The sequence below is a fragment of the Vicugna pacos genome, chromosome 29 (assembly GCF_048564905.1).
Source record: "Vicugna pacos chromosome 29, VicPac4, whole genome shotgun sequence".
NCBI classification, from domain to species: Eukaryota; Metazoa; Chordata; class Mammalia; order Artiodactyla; family Camelidae; genus Vicugna; species Vicugna pacos.
In genome coordinates, this window is record NC_133015.1 from 12747368 (window position 1) to 12765823 (window position 18456).

General features: G+C 38.3%; 1 protein-coding gene across 4 annotated transcripts in view; it reads right to left on the reverse strand.

Moving 5' to 3' along the window:
• Nucleotides 1-7095: 7095 nt before the first annotated feature.
• The window catches only part of TERF1 (telomeric repeat binding factor 1), a 30349-nt gene continuing 18988 nt past the window's right edge, over nucleotides 7096-18456 (reverse strand). For 2 of the 4 annotated variants that reach the window (XM_006202417.4, XM_006202416.4), the window contains 2 exons: nucleotides 16463-16572; nucleotides 7096-8340 (listed from right to left, as the gene is read on the reverse strand). In XM_006202417.4, the coding sequence (XP_006202479.1) occupies nucleotides 8164-8340; nucleotides 16463-16572 (287 nt within the window). In that variant the 3' untranslated portion in view covers nucleotides 7096-8163. The remainder of the gene's footprint in view (nucleotides 8341-16462; nucleotides 16573-18456) is intronic. The other 2 variants (XM_072951807.1, XM_072951806.1) reach the window with 1 other exon arrangement.

The window sequence follows — 18456 nt, forward strand, 5'->3', positions numbered from 1 at the left end:
GCCGTCTTTTCTAGGTTTGCACCAAAATGATGTAAAATAAAACTGGTTCTGCCCTCTAAGAATATTCTCGTGAAGATTCGTACAAATAACTGTAGTTTGATTTAGGAAACCTGGGCATTCTGAGGTGTAAGCGATCAGGTGATGGGCACATAGAAAGAGAAGCGAAGCTTCTAGGTCAAGGTGACGGATACATGTTTACCTTCTCTCCTTCCTCCAATCCCACTGAGGTGACAGGATTCACAAAAGAGAATGAGTCTATAACATAGATCGGAAGGGAGGGTGGGAATCAGCCCAGAGATTTTGAAGAATATTTTTGAAGATTGAAAGCACCCGGGATTCTACTGATGGGTAAACCAGAATGGAGGGACCATCCCCTTTAAAACACATAGAAAAGGAGGTGGAGTCAGAGGTGAGAGCCATTCTTCTCAGGATGGAGAGGGCTCACTGAGCACAAACAAGATGAATTCAAAAAATCCCCACCCCCTAAAGACAAATTTGTGAAATTTAAAATCAAGGATAAAGAAAACGCTATAAAACCCTCCAGACAGAGAAAGACAGATTACCTACAAAAAAATAAGACTCTCCCTGAGAGACAGCAACATCAGTGGAGACTTAAAGTCTAATAGAATAAAACCTCCAAGCTCTGAGGGAGTATGACTTTGAAACTAACATTTCTCTATCAGCCAAGCTGAAAGTGCGAAGGCAAGATTCAGCCTTTCCAAGGCAGAGAGATTCAGAAGCCTTGTGAGATGGTTGTAAGTAGGGTATTTTTTTTCAGTTAAACAAGGCAGGTTGAACATATATTTACCCCCTTTACCTGCCAATTCCCAATAAAATTACAATTAAAGGATTTTTTTTAAGACAAAAATGTAATGAAAAGGAGATTAAAAGAGAAAAATACAGCTGAAAAGAGATGGTCACAAAATTTCAGGACTAGTAAAGGAGAGGCTGTCTAAGAAGAAAGGAGAAAGCCAAAGGCCTCTGGGGGTGAATTTCGGCGAGCAAGGTCATTGACAACACCCTGGAAAGGCTCACTTAAGGTTCCAGATGTTTCCTTCAGCGGAATGGTTGAGAGTTGGTATAAGAAACAGAGCCTTAGATTGCTCTGCAGCCAGGCAACAGCTGGACAGAAGGTTTACTCTTTGGTAGGGACTCCAGATTGGACACACCAGAAAGAACAACTGAGAAGGGAGAATCAGTCTCTGGTCTGAGTGGTGACCCCCCAGGTCCCTCCTCCACACGCTCTGAGAACGCTGTATTCCCTCCCTCACTGCCTCACTGCGACACTCACCCACTCACACCAGCTTGCTGGATTCCTCTCTGAGAAAATGAATCATCCAATAAAATGACTATAGGTACCAACAGGTGAAAGAGCCAAGTTTCTGTCCGATCACTGCCTTGACGTGTGAGCACACATTAGTGCTCACAGAGCTTTCAAGCAACTTCTTCATCCTCACTTATAAATACAAATGGACAGCTCAGTTCAGCCAGGCACTTGGAGGAAAACCATTAACAAAGAAAGAGGGAAACCAAAATTAAACAGAAACAAACAAGCAATATAACAAAACTCAGAGGGAGTAAACACTGCCAGGAGCAGAAAAATGAAATGCTATCAATCATGAAATAAGAACAGAATGCCCTAAAAAAGGAATAATCAGAGCACTAAAAGCTCTTGTAAATTAAAAAGTTTGATAGTGGATATATGTTATAAAACCTTGGAAGATTAAGTTTTATGACATTTTCCCCAGAAAGTAAACCAAAAAATTAAAGATACAGAAATTAGGAGACAAAAGATAAGAATTAGAAGATCCGTCAAAGAGATGCAATGCCTGAGTAATGGGAGTTCCAGAAAGAAAGTACAAAAAAAGACAGGAGAAAATTGGCAAAGAAATAACAGAATAATACTTTTCAGAACTTAGCCCAGGGATTTCAGAATTCATTGAGTATCATTAGTTTAAAAAGAAGACTCACATCAAAGCATGTTACCATGAAATTCTAGCTCTTTGGATACACAGAAGAATTTACAAGCTTCCAGAGAGAAAAAAAGTAGGTCACATGCAAAGGCTCAGTAATCAGAATGGTGTCAGAGTCACAGTACCTAAAGCAACATTTGATGCTCAAGACAACTGAGCAATGCCTTTGAAATTCTGAGAAAATGTTTTTCAAACTAAAATTCTATATCCAATGAAATTATTCACGAAATAGAGGGGTAGAATAAGGATGTATTCAGACATGCATGATATAAACATTTTTCACTATATGCATATCTTCTTGGGAAAATATAGGAGGATAAATGAGAGTATAAGCCAAGAGAGAGGATCCAGGAAACAGGGACTCAAGACCAGGAGAGAGATAATTGGGATGCCCAGAGCCAAGATGAGGGGAGATGTAAGCTTGACAGCTGTGCAGCCAGGCTGGAGGGCAAGCAGACACATGGGGGTAGGAGCGATGCCACCAAAACCCAATGAAGTCAGTAGAATGTCTGACATATTTCAACATAATCAGAGGTTTTAAAATTGGTCGGAGAATTTGGAGATGAGTAAGTGATGGGTACACACAGCTCAGATGTAAATAACAGTTACAGGGTTATAGTAACACAAACACTGAATACTGATTTAACCAGAAACATGCAAATTACTCTGGAAGAACTGGGGAGAAGCATATGTATGCGTGAGAGGTAAATGCTTGTGGAGGGTTGCGGGGAGCATGCAAGAGACCCCAAACCTCATGCTGTATCGTGGGGGGTGACTAATGTAACACCTCACACTGGAAAATAACAAACAGCAGTCTGAGCATACACCTGAGAAAAGAGCTGAAAGAGTTGAGAATGGTCACTTGAGCTTAGAGAGAATTGAAGGGCAGTGGGAGGAAAGAGTGCTTCAGTTTTAAAGCCATGACCGTGGAGGGGAGGGTATAGCTCAGTGGTAGAGCACATGTTTAGCAGGCATGAGGTCCTGGGTTCAAGCCCCAGTATCTCCATTAAAAAAAATTAAGGAAAAAACTCAAAGACCTATCAATAAAGGAATGGGAATTAAACTACAGAACATATATACAATGGAATGGGAGAAATTGTACTAAGAAATAAAAAGTGAGTCTATGAACGTGTATTATTTTTATAAAAATGGACATAAACGTTTCAAGAAGAAATTGAAATCAAAGTATGGTCAAAATCTGAAGCAAACTAAAATGTGGCATGATTTTGAGGTACTGGAGAGAGGAAGATAGAAAAACAGTGAGACAGAAGGGGAGAATACAATTTACCTTGACAGTTCGTTGAGTTGCATGAATTTTGTGATACAGGATTACATTTTTTGGTGAGTCAGTCACACTTCTAGGATCTCATGTGAATAATATACTATATAATCATAACATACGGTTATCAGTTTCTGATTTTTTAGAATCAACCCATACACAAAACACAAAATATTTCATTATAATCACTGGACAGAATAAATGCTAAAACCAAACCAACAACAAACTGAACCCTTGACAATGTAAAAGTAACAGGAGGGTGTGGGAAGCTGGGCAGAGGGGAGGCACAGAGGGGTAGAGGGTCCGAATTTCCTCATCCTGCATAGGGGAGACAAGGATTTCTGTCTAGAGCAGATGGCACAAGAAAGAGCTTTAGCTACTAAAAGAAGGAATAGATTGAGCAAAGCTCAGAAGCAGCGCAGGAGGAGAGGGAGAGGAAGTGTGAGGCAGTGGGTGTCTCACCTGTCACATCAGGGAGTTGCTGTCATAGGTATCAGGCCATGGTAAGTAACCTGGAAATGGAAGCATAAGCACGTTATTTAGAATGGGGATGGTGATGACCCCCAGGACATCTAAAACCGAGAACCATCCTGGAAAGTGGGCCTGGGAGAGGAGAAGCCCTTCTCTGTTCAGTGTCTTCCTGTATCCTTTTCATTTTCTTCTTTTTTTTTCAGTAAAAATGTTTAGTCTTTCATTGCTTTTTTAAAATTCAGTCAGTTTACAATGTTGTGTCAGTTTCTGGTGTATAGCACAGTGCTTCAGTCAGACAGGAACAGACATAGATTTCTTTCCATATTCTTCAGTTTCTTTGTAACGTTAGGGGACAGCGAGTGATCTGGAAGATGCAGGAGGCAGGCTAGGGTGGGGGGAAGCAGACCAGGCACATTTTGCCTCTGTGCTCCCGCTGCACTTTGTTCACATGGAAACACCTCTCCACCCTCCCCTCACCGCCCGGGAATGGTGGGCTGTTGTTCCAGACCAGCACGGCCAGTTTCTTCACCACCACCAGCAGGCTGGGTTCCACCATTTGGCAGCAGCCAGGGGCCTTCTTATAGTCCTTATTTCCCTTGCCGCCCTCTCTTCAGCAAGATGGTCAGAATGCACGCAGGCTAAGTCTTGCCTGCTGTCTATTTCTGCAGTAGTTTCTCTGGCACACAGCTACACCTACTCATTCACAAGTTTATGTCTATGGCTAACTGCAAGCAGAGCTGACAGAAACCTCATGGCCCACAAGGCCGAAAATATTTTATCTGGCCCTTTCCAGAAAGTTTGCTTACCCTCTGGCTTAGACTACTGACATTCAATGTAATTATCAATGTGGTTGGATTCAGGAGCACCATTGTTCATTTTTTTGGTTTGTCCCTGTGGTTTTATTTTAACTTCCTGTCCCCTTCCCCTGACTTTTTCTTTCTCTTGGATTATTTGAATAATCTTTGCTATTTTATTTTAATTTATTTATTGGCAACATATGTGTATACAATTATACATATGTCTGTATCTATTACGTGTGTATGATTGCTCCAGGGCTTACACAGTTCATTTAAGAATTAATATTACTCCTAACATTACACTTCATGTAAATTGGAAAAGCCTTGCAGCCATTAACTGGAAACAACTCAGAGACTGAATATAAAAACTGACAAAGGGCAGAGCTTACGTGACAGCTCAGAGCCACAACCTGTCTGCAGCCACCAGTTTAGAAGGCTGAACTAAACCCCCGCAGCAATCAACCCAGAATGGGAAGGACTTGGTCGATGACTGCCAGCATCCCGTTTTTTTTTGTCCCTACTCCCTCCACCTCAGGACCAGAGAAAGCCAAATATGTTTCCTAAAATAATCACGTAAGATCCCCGCTGCTAGTTGGCCAGGCTCCAGGTCCCTCACGCCAGCAACCTCCAATCAGGGCACGCCCGAAAGCCTTTGTTTTTCACCCTAAAGCTGTCCCATCAAAGACATCAGCCTGCTTCTCTGCCAAACACAGGTGCTGGTGGCTGACTCCTTTTCTATAGAAAGCCCTGAATCAACAGCCTGTTTTCACTTCTGAGCTGTCATTTATTTCCACAACTCAAATGCTCAGCGGCGTAACAGATAATTGTGATGTAATTATATATTACTGTAAAGAAATGCAAATGAACAAGTACAGCTGCATACAACATGAGTATGTTGAGTGAAAGAAAAAATGGCATAGGGTACATAGAGTATTTCATTTAATTTCCTTAGAAAGAAAAACAAGATACTCTCTCAGCCTTTGCTGACTGGCTCTGAGTTGGAGCACGTGTTCAATGCTGAGCCAGGCCACTTACAACTCTGCCTTAACCTCCCCCTCCCGCACTTACGAAGCCTAAAGATCACTCGGCAGAGAGGCCGAGGGTCACCCCTGAGACTGTCCAGTCCCGGGCTTGTGCCTGGCCCTCTGGATTCCCCGGTTTACTCCAGAGCCCTTCAAAGCCCTTAACCCCTCACGCCCCAGGTACCTTCCTCCCCAGGCTTTCCGGTTTCTCTGCTGCTTGCCCTCCTGCTGGCCTTGACCCTCGGCGGCTCTAGGCAATGTTTTTAAAGCCCTTGAGAGTCCAGAGGGGGCAAAACAACGGCATACCTCTGAACTGAACCCTCCGGGAACTGCCCGACAGGCCAAAACACACAACCACAATCTGAGCACAAGGTCCGTATTGCCCCCTCACGTAGCATCCAGCCGCACAAGAACACAGGCCACTTAGCCCTTCAAGCAGGGTTAAACACCGAAATCCTCTTACCAAAATTAAGTAGCCTTTCTTCATTAAGTACTACCCAGTTACTAGTTTCAGAAAGTTGACTCCAAGTTTCTGCCAGCTTAAGTCATTTCAGTAGAGGGAAGGCTCTTTGGAGCCCCCTTACTCTGCCATTTTCAGGAAGTCACTATGTAACATTATGTATGTTTTGCTTCTTTTTTCAGGCGGAGAGGTAACTAGGTTTATTACGTGGTGGTATTAGGGACTGAACTCAGGACTGCATGCATGCGAAGCATACACTCTACCACTGAGCTATACCCTCCCCAATTCTACGTTAACACTTTAAATGATTAAATTTTAGACATGGAAGGCAGATTAGTGGTTGCCAGGGGTTGGAGGAATGATGCAGGAGGGAGAGGAGTAACAGAAAGGATCCTCACGGTGTTGGAGTGTTCAGTATCTTGCCTGTGGCAGACACATGAACCCACACAAGTGCTATGCTCACAATGAAATACTCGCAACACTGCACACACAATGTGCAAGAATGGGGAAATCAGTACCAGTATCCTAATGGTGGTAATGCAGTTTTTTAAACACATGACATTGGGGGAAGCTGGAACAAGTGTACAAGGGAACTATTATTTCTCACAACTACATATGAATCCAGTTATCTCAAAATTTTCAATTAAGAAATTCAAGAGTCAGACTTAAGATGAAGTTTTAGGAATACATTCCCCAGTTTATCCTGCTTTTCCTTTTCATGCATCCGATAAAAAAGTTATACAGTAAAAATCTATGCTTCTATCTGTAATAGCTCTCTTAAAGGTAAAACAGAATTCTAAATAAGAAGTATAATTGATAGTGATTTTTTTTAGTGGCACATAAAATAAGTGAGTATCTTACATTAGTATCAACTTAGATTTGATGATTTATGGTATGTTTGGAATGAGACTGACTTACTGGTCTATTTTGGCTCATGCCATCAGCTCTAGCATTCACCATCAAAGTGTCTGCAATAAACACAGTGACTAACCAGTGGTGTAACAGGACAGACTGACTCAAGAAGCACAGAGTAATTATCCACATTTCTGTTTACTGTATGTGTAAGACAACATATTCAGGGACAATGAGAAAGTAATGTATAAAACTTTAATAAGAAATACAGATTGCAAAATACTACCATTTAACTTTTTATGCAGATGCTCAAGTATTTTCACTCACTTGTTAAATAAAGCACACATAACTCAAAATGCTAAATAATTCTAGTTTTTTACTAAATCCTCTAAAGATGTTGGTGAAAACTCAAAACCGTCTAATAAGGTATGTATGACCTTGTTAAGTATTTATCATAGACATCAAAATGATCACGGTTAAAACCAATTTAAGCATTTACAGAATACTGTTTAGGCCTAATATTGATCTATTAAATGAAAATATCAGAGGAACTGATACTTATACTTACGGCATCAGGTTATAAAAAAGCTTTATTTAAAAAACTTTTTTTATTGCAAGTACAGTTGATTTATAATGCTGTGTTAGTAAGCTTTACTTACAACCATCTTTGTCAAAGTTTCAACTAAAACAAAAAGCAAATGTACCTAAATGAGACCTAAGCTATTCTCAGTAATATTATAAACCTTGTCCTATGGGTATTGTTCTCAAGTTTTTTCCCTTTATATGAAACTACTAAAAGGAAAATTTAAATATGTAATAACTCAGATTACTCTGCCCATTTATCATTCTATAAACAAATGTCTTAGTAATTAAATATTAAGGCCATAAATCAATTCATTATCCCTTGTGGCAAAGGCCTAATTATTATTCACTGATTCAGATATCTCACTTTTATGTGTGTTACAGAGTTGAAGTCAGCCTACAGACACAAAGGGGTTAAAAGCAATACACTTCTCCTACAAAGTTTCCTTTTTTTTTTTTTTACTGGAACAGGTCTGGAAGTAGGAGTATTGAAAATATCAGGGTTCAACAAATTTATTTTTTACCAAAGTAAAGACTCTTAAGGAATACAATGATGGCATACAATCTTACTCTTGCAGCACAAATCCTCTTATTAAATGACTGTGTCGAGAAAAATACTGTAATGCTTTAAACAAAATTTTAAGTTAGATTAATGACCACCAAGTTTCAAATAAAATGCAGTGATCAAAATATTTAACTGTCATTTCATCAAGCTATGCAAGCACACTCAGTCTTCACTGTCGGAGCAGATGAGTTTTAGCTTCTTCATGGTCCTCCATCTGTCTTTCAACATGACGCTTGTTCGGTTGTTGAATTTATAATGGGACAGTATTTTAGACCAATTTCCTTCTCCGTATTTCCTCACACCAGATCTCAGATTTTTGTCTTCTTCCCAAAGCCACACCTTTTGATAAAAAGTAGAAGTTATTCACAGAAGCAATTCTTTTTAATTGAAGTATAAATGATATATAACATTTTATTAGTTTCAGGTGTACAACATAATGATCCAGTATTCATGTATGTTGTGAAATGATTACAATAAATCAAGTTACTGTCAAAAGTAGATAAAAAAGTAGAAGTTATTCACAGAAGCAATTCTTTAAAGAACATGTATCTACTAGAAATACAACTGTTTTTTATCAAAATAATTTTATAATCTCTTAAGAGTAGAAGAAATCCAGCAAACATATCTTAGGTTTCTGTAAGATCTTGTATTTTTTGTGGTGAGACTTTCAAGGGTCCTTCTACATTACTGTTCATTTCACATGAACACACTGGCTCAGTGGCCCCAGATCAGACAGCTACATACAAACCCAATTTGTCTGACTTTAAACCCACACTGTTTCTTAAGAAAGATACTTCTCTATAATTGCTAATAGATTATTTTTCTCTAAATAGAACGTATGAATATTTAATAGTTCTCTAACGAAATCAGTGAAATCCTGTTCTTTGTTGGGTAAAGTATACACACACATAAAACTCAAAATCTCTAAAGTAAGATTTCTGAAAACACAACTAACACAAATTAAAAATACACTATTTTATTTTTGAAAAAAAATGACTGAACATTTTTAAAAACACAATTCAGTACTTTACACGGAAAAAAAACACTGACACTTGGCACTTGCTATAGGTGTCAAACTTCTCCTCCTGCGGACATGCTGAAGGACCAGTGTCATCTGAGTGATTATTTACTGCATCTGAACTTTGATGAACTTCCCCAGCTGCCTTCCACATTTTCTTTAAAAATCCACTCATCATTAGTAACAAAAAGGCACATACTGTATGATTTCATTTACATTCGATATCTAGAGTAGTCAAACTCACAGAAACAGGATGTAGAAGAGTGGTTGCCAGGGAATGGGAGGAGAGGGAAATGGGGAGCTGTTTAATGATTACAGTGTTTCAGTTTTGCAAGGTGAAAAAGTTCTGCTGCGTAACAATGAGAATGCATTTAATGCTAGTGAATCATACACTTAAAAGTGATTAATATGATAAATTTCATGTTATGTTTTACTACAAATAAATATAAGCAAAGGATTTGAATAATTCTCAAAAAAAGATATACAAATGGCCAATAAGCACATGAAAAGATGCTCATCATCACTAATCATTAGGAATATGCAAATCAAAACCACCAGGAGACACTACTTCAAACTCATTAGGATGTCCACCATCAAAAAAACAAAATAATAGGTGTTGGAGAAACTGGAATTCTAATCATGCTTGGTAGGAATGAAAAAGTGTGGCTGCTATGGAAAATAGTATGGTGGTTCTTCAAAAATTAAAAATAAAAGTACCATGTGACCCAACAATTCTACTCATGGGTATATATCCAAAAGAACTGAAAGGAGAGACTTGAAATTTGTATACCCTGTTGATAGCAGTATTAAAACATAATAGCCAAAAGGTGGAAGCAACCCAAGTGTCCACTGGTGGATGACTGCATAAGCAAAATGTGGCATATAAATACAATGAGATATTATTCAGCTTTAAAAAGGAAATTCTGACACATAATACAGTGTAAATGAACCTTGAGGAAATTACACTAAGTGAAACAAGTCAAGCACAAAAGAACAAATATTGTATTGATTCCACTTATATGAGGTACCTAAATAATCAAATTCAGAGACAGAAAGTAGAATGGTGGTCGCCAGAGGCTTGGGGGAGGGGTGAATGAGGAATTGTTTTACGGGTAGAGTTAGTTTTGCAAGATGGCAAGAGCTCTGTGGATGGATGGTGGTGATGGTAGCACAACGATGTGTTTAATGCCACTTTAAAATGGTTAAGCTGGCAAACTTTGCTTTGTGTATTCTATTACAATTAAAGAAAAAATACCCAGCTCAGTTGTCTGATACAGTATTACAAAGATCCTCAAAGTGCTTGTAAACAAACACGAAAAGAAAACTGTCTTGTCTACGGCCCAATGTCACACCCTGACAGTGACCATAAGCATACCTCTTGCAGGAGTCAGAGCTGCCACCCATCAGCGACTGCACGGCCGATATCAGCGCACGGCCACTCAACCTCCACACAGACTGACATCCCTCCTACGACCTTCCGTACTGACCATGCCAGTCCACTTCCCTCACCAGCCACCGCTCCTACAAAGCCTTACCACACTGGAAGCTTCTAACAGACACAAAACCAAAGGAGATGTAAATTTTGTACGTGCAAGGGAGGAGTTTAAGGGCGTGGCACGTACTTACTTTACAAGTACTTCAGCAGTGGGTTATTCATCTTTAGGGTCACATAAATCTTTGAGAATGTGATGAAACTATGGATCCACTTTACAGACAAGTGAAGGAATACCAAATTCTACATGACATTTCAGGAGCCACTTGGACTCCCCTTTAAAAAAAAAAAACCCATTAATTTTATGGTCCCCAAGTTAAGAATTTTTGTTGTGTAAGTAGCTGCTACAGGCTTATTCAGTTTTAACAAGTAGTCTTTGATTTATCCCAACCTCACACACAGTACTGTTTTCTTGTTATGATCTGAGCAATATTACTTTACTTAGTAGACAGCAAAGATGGATTCTGATACACTAGAAAACCCTGTTTCTCTCAAGAAATAACTAACACTCTCTGCTTGAATACTATGTAAGTTTCTGGGTACAACAGAAGTTTAAGCAGTATTTTGCAGTGGCTCATACACAGCAAGGGCTGGGCAAGTGATGGCCAGAATACAGCCCCAGGCTGTTTGTACAGCCCAGGAGCTAACAATGGTCTTTACATTTTAAAAAAGAAAGAGAAGAACATGTGGCAGAAACTGTATATGTCCCACAAAGCCTAAAATATTCACTGCCTGGCCCTTTATAGAAATAGTCTGTCAACCTCTGATCAAGAAAAAGGTTATACTGTTGTCAATAAAGGTTAACTGAAAAGATGTGTTTAACATTAAATATTTAGTTTTTTTCTTTCTAATGAAAAAGAGCAATTATAACTTGATATATTATTGTTACACAGTGATTATGGCTTATTTTGTTTCATCTACATATTTTCTTAACGGCTGTTGGTTAATTTTATCTGTGATTTAGAGGTTAAAGAGTCTTGAAAAACATCACATAGAATAAGTGATCATGTAGCAAATAAAACTGTAATCTTTAAAAGTTTAGAGTTTAAAGAGGCCAACTTCTGTTGTCCAGATAGAATTGAGTAAGTGACACAATCAGCTTATCAGCGTCAGATCAGAAAGAAAACGTAAGGGCAGTACAACTGTTAAGTCTACTCTTTGGCTTAAAACTCTTTTTGTTTCTTCATATTATACACTGGACATTTGACTTACTGCTAGATCCCATTCATAATGACACAAGGTTAACAAAGAGTTTTAGACATTGTATTTCAGGACATAAGCAAAAGCTGTGCCCTTAGTGCTATTCTCTTTTGGTTCTTGCTTTTCTTAGAAGTAAAAAATAATTCAATTAAAAAAACAACAAAACAACAAAACAATCCTAGCCATGGGCACAACTCAAAACATACAAAAAGCACGTAACAAATTAAAATGCACCAATCTTTTTCTTTCCTAAGGCCAAAAAGTTTATATAACTAATGTTGAAAAACTGCGTATCATTTCTAATGCCTTTTAGAGGATAAAATAATGTTTTCTAAGCCTTTAAAAATGCTATTTATTCACACCAATGGAGTCCTTGGGTGTAGTGCTATGTCAGTAAATGGTATAAGCATCTTGCAACTTCTGATCTGTTGAAATGCACATATTCCAGTCTAGTTTGGTCTGTTTTTAAAGCCTGGTTTGGTGTGCATGATCAAGTAGAAAATCTGAACTTGGATAATATATAATGAGCAACTGCCTTTCACTGGCCCAGATAAATCATTTCAAAAGCATCTACTTTAGATCTTAAGTAGGAAGTGTACACTTTGGGGAAGGCATTTTGTTTCTCACAACAGGGCTACCAGGCAGGCTCTAGGCTTGCTCTGCTGCCTTCTCTAGCGATGATCTGATGCCCCAAGAGGTATGCTCCTACCTGCCCCCTTCACTTCCCTCTGATGATGGGGAGCCAAAAGCAAAGGGAGGTGACCTCTCTTTCCCACGATGCAAGTCCTTCAGGTTGGCTACTTTGTTTTGGAATATGGAGGTCTCAGCGCTGGATGGTGAGGACACTGCTGGAGGCCCAAGGGTGCCAGAAGTGCAATTATTCCAGAAGCTAAGAACCAAAGTAGTCCCCAAACAGAAAGAAACCCTGTGTGTGCCTGAGAAACAACCTGCCAGTCTTCTAATATTTACTTTCTCCCTTAGAGGAAAGACATAGAAGGCTAACATAACCTTATCAAATACTAATTTAAAAAAAACCACAGCTGAACAGAAAGACAATTTAAAAATAAAAGACATTCCTACTTTTCAATATAAACCACATATTTCTTTGGGGTCATAACTGAATATTATGTATTGGCATCACCCTATTCAGGACACTTCTTCCCATAGGTCAAATGGATTCTTTCCAACTGACAAAATAAAGAGGTTTTTTTGTGCTGATGCTGCATCACAGTTGTGGCTGTGCAGTTCTGACAGCCTCTAAACTTGTACGAATTCATAAAACAGGAAAAAGTGAACTATCAGTCAGAAAGCACAGCCTGTTCCCCATTTCTTGCAGTAAGGCATGGATGCTGTTTTACACATTCCTTGTGTGCCCTTGTGTTGCTCAGGTCCAGCTGGTCCACCACCCCAGGTTCCACCTTTAAACATTAACTAGTTTTGAGAGAAGGTGCTTTAGAAGAGCTTTTCAAAGTTAAATATCATTCCATTTCATCACTCAGATTCCTGAACAGGAGTTGAGAGTAATGTTCATTTCATCTTTCCTATCCTCTCATTTTTCTGTTACTGGGAAAAATAATACCTCAAAAGTCATACACTGGACCCACTGCCTGCTGAGACAGGACTGTGGGTTTCTTGGTCACATCTGTCTTGGTGCTCAAATGCAGTGTAGACATGTTTTAAAATAAAACAGATGATGTGTACAAAAAAGATCATTTATAATTAAAACAAATACTATATAGTAACTCCCATTATATATCATCTATGGGAAAAAGTATTGTTCAGCATCTACTTTTTTTCTTGAATAAATTTACAAAAGGAAGACCTCTTTTTAAATTGTGATGAGGCAGGCAGAAATACCTTTTTCTGTTTAACATACAAATGCAGCAAAAAGAAACTGTCCAAGAAATTACACAAGAAATTGCAGTCTACTGCAATAAAAATTTCTAAAGAACTGAAATCTCAACACAAAATAAGGTAAAATCAGTCACTCAATGAAATAAGTTATCCCACCAAAAAGTGGAAGTAATTATTTTCTGGCAGAGTAAACAGTGATTCAGACAATACCACCTATATTCTACTCTTTAAAATTATGTAGTTGATATCCTACATTTTGTTTCAAATACAAAAAATACAGAGAAACTGTTTTCTGATATATAGTTAATAACACCTATAATCCCATTTAGAATTACTGCCAGAAGAACCACAGGGAAAGATAAATGTATGAGACAGAGACTTCTGGATTTTGGACTAACACAGAGAGCTTGGAAGTATCATCCCAGTCCTTACAAGAAGAGAAAAACTGAACGAACTGAAAGTCAACAACACTTCCTAGATTTCTCAGAAAATTAATGTCACAGGGCAACCTGCTACCTTGAAAAGCAGAAAGACAGAAAGGTGGATACAGAGCATCACAGCTGACTGGAAGCAGGAGACTGGAAGCAGCTCATGGCTGGGGCCAGTACTGGTAGGAACATTTACTATGATGGATAAATTGATGGAGGCTCACTGTGAACAACCTTGAGTTAAAGACTCCAGGGGCACAATCTTGGGGGGCCTATGAACTTGTGAGTTTTCCCTCCAAAAAGCTCCAAGTTCTCAGGGTGAAGATGAAAGAAAAATCTACTTCTAGTAGGCGGAAGAAGGAAAGTACCAATTCTGAACTACACCCAGAGCATCCTGTTCCCATTAACAATGCCTGCCCTCAAGAGAAACTAATCTTTGACTTGTGGAAATACTCAACTTCAGCCCCCTCTAGCCTTCCTGTCTTATTCAAGAGAGGGAAATAAAAGCTGAGAAGCACATGTGAAGTGTCTTAGCCCAGGATACAAGCTTACTAAAACCATGAGAAAACCAGAGAGCTAAACAATGTTTCCCTACCTGTCCCCACCTTAGCATATTATCTGAGCTCCTGTATATTAAGTGCCTCAGCTGAAAGAGCTCAGACCCTTAGTTACTAAGGAGTCTCGAGGGAAACTCAAAAGACAAGGGAGACAAAAACAAGGAAACTTTAGTCCCTGACACCCACATCTACAGTGAACAGTAAAGAAAGCCTAACTCCTAGCCAGACAAATATAAAACTTCACACTCAAGTCCAACTTACTTCAGTCCCTTTTACCTGATACATCATGTCCAGCTATCCACAAAGAATTCTAAGGTACACTAAAAGGCAGAACACAATCTGAAGAAACAGCAGCATCGAGCGCAGCTATGGCAGAGATTTTGAAATAACCAGCTTGGGAATTTAAAATAACTATGATTAATATGCCAATATGCATTTTACCACTAATGAAAAAAATGGGTAACATGTAAAAACAGATCAGTAAATGTACGCAGAGATGTAAACCCTAAGAAAGAATCGAAAGAGGCGGGAGGGTATAGCTCAAGTGGTGGAATGCATGCTTAGCAAGCACAAGGTTCTGGGTTCAATTGCTGGTACCTCCTCTAAAAATAAATAAATCAATAAATCAACCTAATTACCCCCCACCCCGGCCTAAAAATTAAAGAAACAAGTAAAACAAAGCCATTTAAAAAATACTTCAAAAACAAACTCACACTCAAAAAAAGAATCAAAAGGAACTGCTAAAAATCAACAACACAATAACAGAAATGAAGAATGCCTCTGATGAGATCATCAGCAGACTAAACACTGATGAAGAATTCAGTGAGCTTGAAGTTAACAGAAACTACCTAAACTGAAAAGCTTTAAGAATAAAAAAAGAGAGAGAGAAAAAGAAAAGAGTAGCAAAAACTGCGAGACAATTACAAAAGGTATAACATACACATAATGGGACACCAGAAGGAAAGAAAGACTTGAAATAGTTATGGCTGAAAATTTTCCAAAATTAACAAAAAATCAAAACAGATCCAGGATGGAGAACACAAAGTAGGGTAAACACCGAAAAATCTACACTTTGGTTCAATACAAAGTGGAAAAAAATCAAAGACAGAAATACATGACTTTTGGCTACATATAATGGCATAACGTTCAACATTTCTTCATCCTCCCTTGGGAATTCACCAAGCAGCAACAAGGAAAGAAATGAAATCCCAAACAGAAAATTAGGAGAATCCTTTGACCTGAACGAATATAGGTGAAGGCAGTACATTATTGGCAGAAATTGACAAAAGGTATGTGAAGAAGTGTGGCACAGCCACTCTATCTATCCATCTCAGAAAGCCTGCTGTGTACACTTTCCCAAAGTGAGGAACACATCCTGAGGCGTACACCTTAAATCCCTGGTCTGCAAACAACAGCAGGGGCCTCCCTTGATTAGCGATAGCTCCAAAAGGTAGAGGTGATTGAGCTAAATAAGGAATCACGCACAGAAATACCTGCAGGAAGCTAATCAAAAGCAGGAGCTGCTGGCCATACCCACTGGGGAAGAAGGCACGGTAGCCTAGGATCTGATCCTAGTCCCAACACCTCAACAATAAGACATTTAGAAAAATTCTTTCTCAAACGGTATATTCTTCTCTTTTTCAAAAAAAGCACAGAAAGATCATTCAAACTGAATCTGTTAGGAAGATAAAAATATAAAATAATAACAATACAATAATTCTAAATAAGTTATGCTATCAACACCCAACTTAAGAATATCTTTACAATGTGGGTCATCTAATCTAGTATGGAAAAGAGAGATTTCGCACTCAAGATTTTTTAGGGTTGAACAGTAACAATGTGAAACAATCACTATTATTCAATTATGACTTTAATATCCATGAAGTATTATTCAATTATAATAAACAAATACCTGTCTTTTCCTAGATTGACATTTCTTAGGAGTTACAGGCTGACTGTTTAAAACACGTATTCTCTTGCTTTCAGTGGCTCGCCTACTATTTTCTTTTTCCTTTCGTCCACCTAAAAGTAGAAATACTATCACCAAAAACTGTAAGGAGGATTAAGATCACCAAACAAGCTCCATATGTTGGTTACCTATGTACCCATCACCACTTTCAAAAATCTACGACAGTTAACATGGATGAGAACTGCTGATTGTCAGTTACAGAACTGAAAAAATAAAATAGAAAGCCAAAGGGGGTGTATTTTGAATCCTGATTCTTTTATGTCTTTAAAAGAAGTCATCTCACCTCCCAGAGCCTGCCTTTCATCATCTGTTAAAAAAAGGAATAATATTTACCTTATAGGATTGTTGAAATTTCTTAAGATAATGTTTAAGGAGTGTCTGACACAGTGTATAAAGTAAACCCTTTCCTCTTTCTTATTATTCACAGTTTAGTAAGACAAGACAATAAATGGATATTCAACTGAAAAGAAACGTAATGGTAAGTATTGAAGGAAACTTATTTATGTAGTTGACCCTTAAGTAACATGGGTTGGACCTTAACGGGTCTACTTATACATGGAATCTTTTCAGTAACTATAGCATTCTCATTTTATAAATCTTTAAGTGTAAGGGAAAGTTTGTGTTTGATTAGAGATCATAATATGTAGAATCAAAAGAACTTGGGTTTGAGTCCTCCTGATTCTATCCCAAGAGTTCCAGGAAATGACTTCCTGCCCTCGAGTGAGTCATTTATCAATTCCTTTGTTTTTCAGGCAGACAGCAGACTGTGTGACCGCACAGGGGCCGGTGCCCCCAACCCCCATGTTGTGCTGTACAGAAAACCTCAAAGAATCTACAAATATAATTAAAAAGGGTTTAGCAAGATGGCTGGATAATAAGATAAGATCAATAAACAAAACTCAGCAGTATTTCTGTACATTAGCAACAGTTAAAATATTTAACTAAAATAATAAAAAGGTAACAGTTACAACAGTAACAAAATATATAATATTCTTAGGGATAAACTGAGCAAAAGCAATCAAGATCTGTATGCATTAAATTATAACACTTTACTATATGTGTGTACACACATAGACATGTTCTAAGAAAAAATACATATGACAATCTAAATAGAGAAATATATTTCTTGAAACAGAGAAAAATACTTCGTTCATACATAGGAAGACAACAATTGTGTCAGCGCTCTGCAAAATTACCTACTATTACAATGTGATTTCAAATCAAAATTTCAATGGGGTTCTTTGTAGACCTTAACAAGATTATTCTAAATTTATGTGTGAGGAAGAGGTAGTCCACCATGGGCCCTAAGCATCCCTGCAGCTCTTGGTTAATGTACAAGGCTAGTCACTTCCTGATATTAAACAGTTTCTGCAGTTAATCGGGCGCCTAAGTGAGCCAAGGGAACCCCAGCCTGGCCACTGCATAACTACTCTCTCCTGGGGAAGGGAACTGGACTCTTTGCTACAGTGTTTTGCTACTTACTCAAAATGTGCCCTTGGTCCCAAGTTCCTCCTTTCAGTACAACTTACTGCCTGCACCATTCACCTGGGCCCAGTGCACTGACTCTGGGACCTGGCAAGGTTTTAAAAACCCAGTCAAACAAGAAATAAATCAAAATGAAGAGTTAAAGGCAGAAAAATCCTAACCAAAGGGTTAGTGATGAGCAATAATCAATTTAAATACAGATTAAACTACTATGAGAATTATGGCTAGAAAACAGACTATTATAAAATTTGATCATATAAAATATTACCAAAAAGAAAATTGAGAATGCGTGGGAGAGATTTTTTGCTTAATCTCACCATTTACAGCTAAAATCAATTAGTAGTTTAAAGTTTAAATCTGACAGTTATAGAAGCAACCTGATCCAACCTCCCAAAACACTTCATATTACTTATTCTTCATTTTGGAGGAATCTTATAGTTTATTGATATATT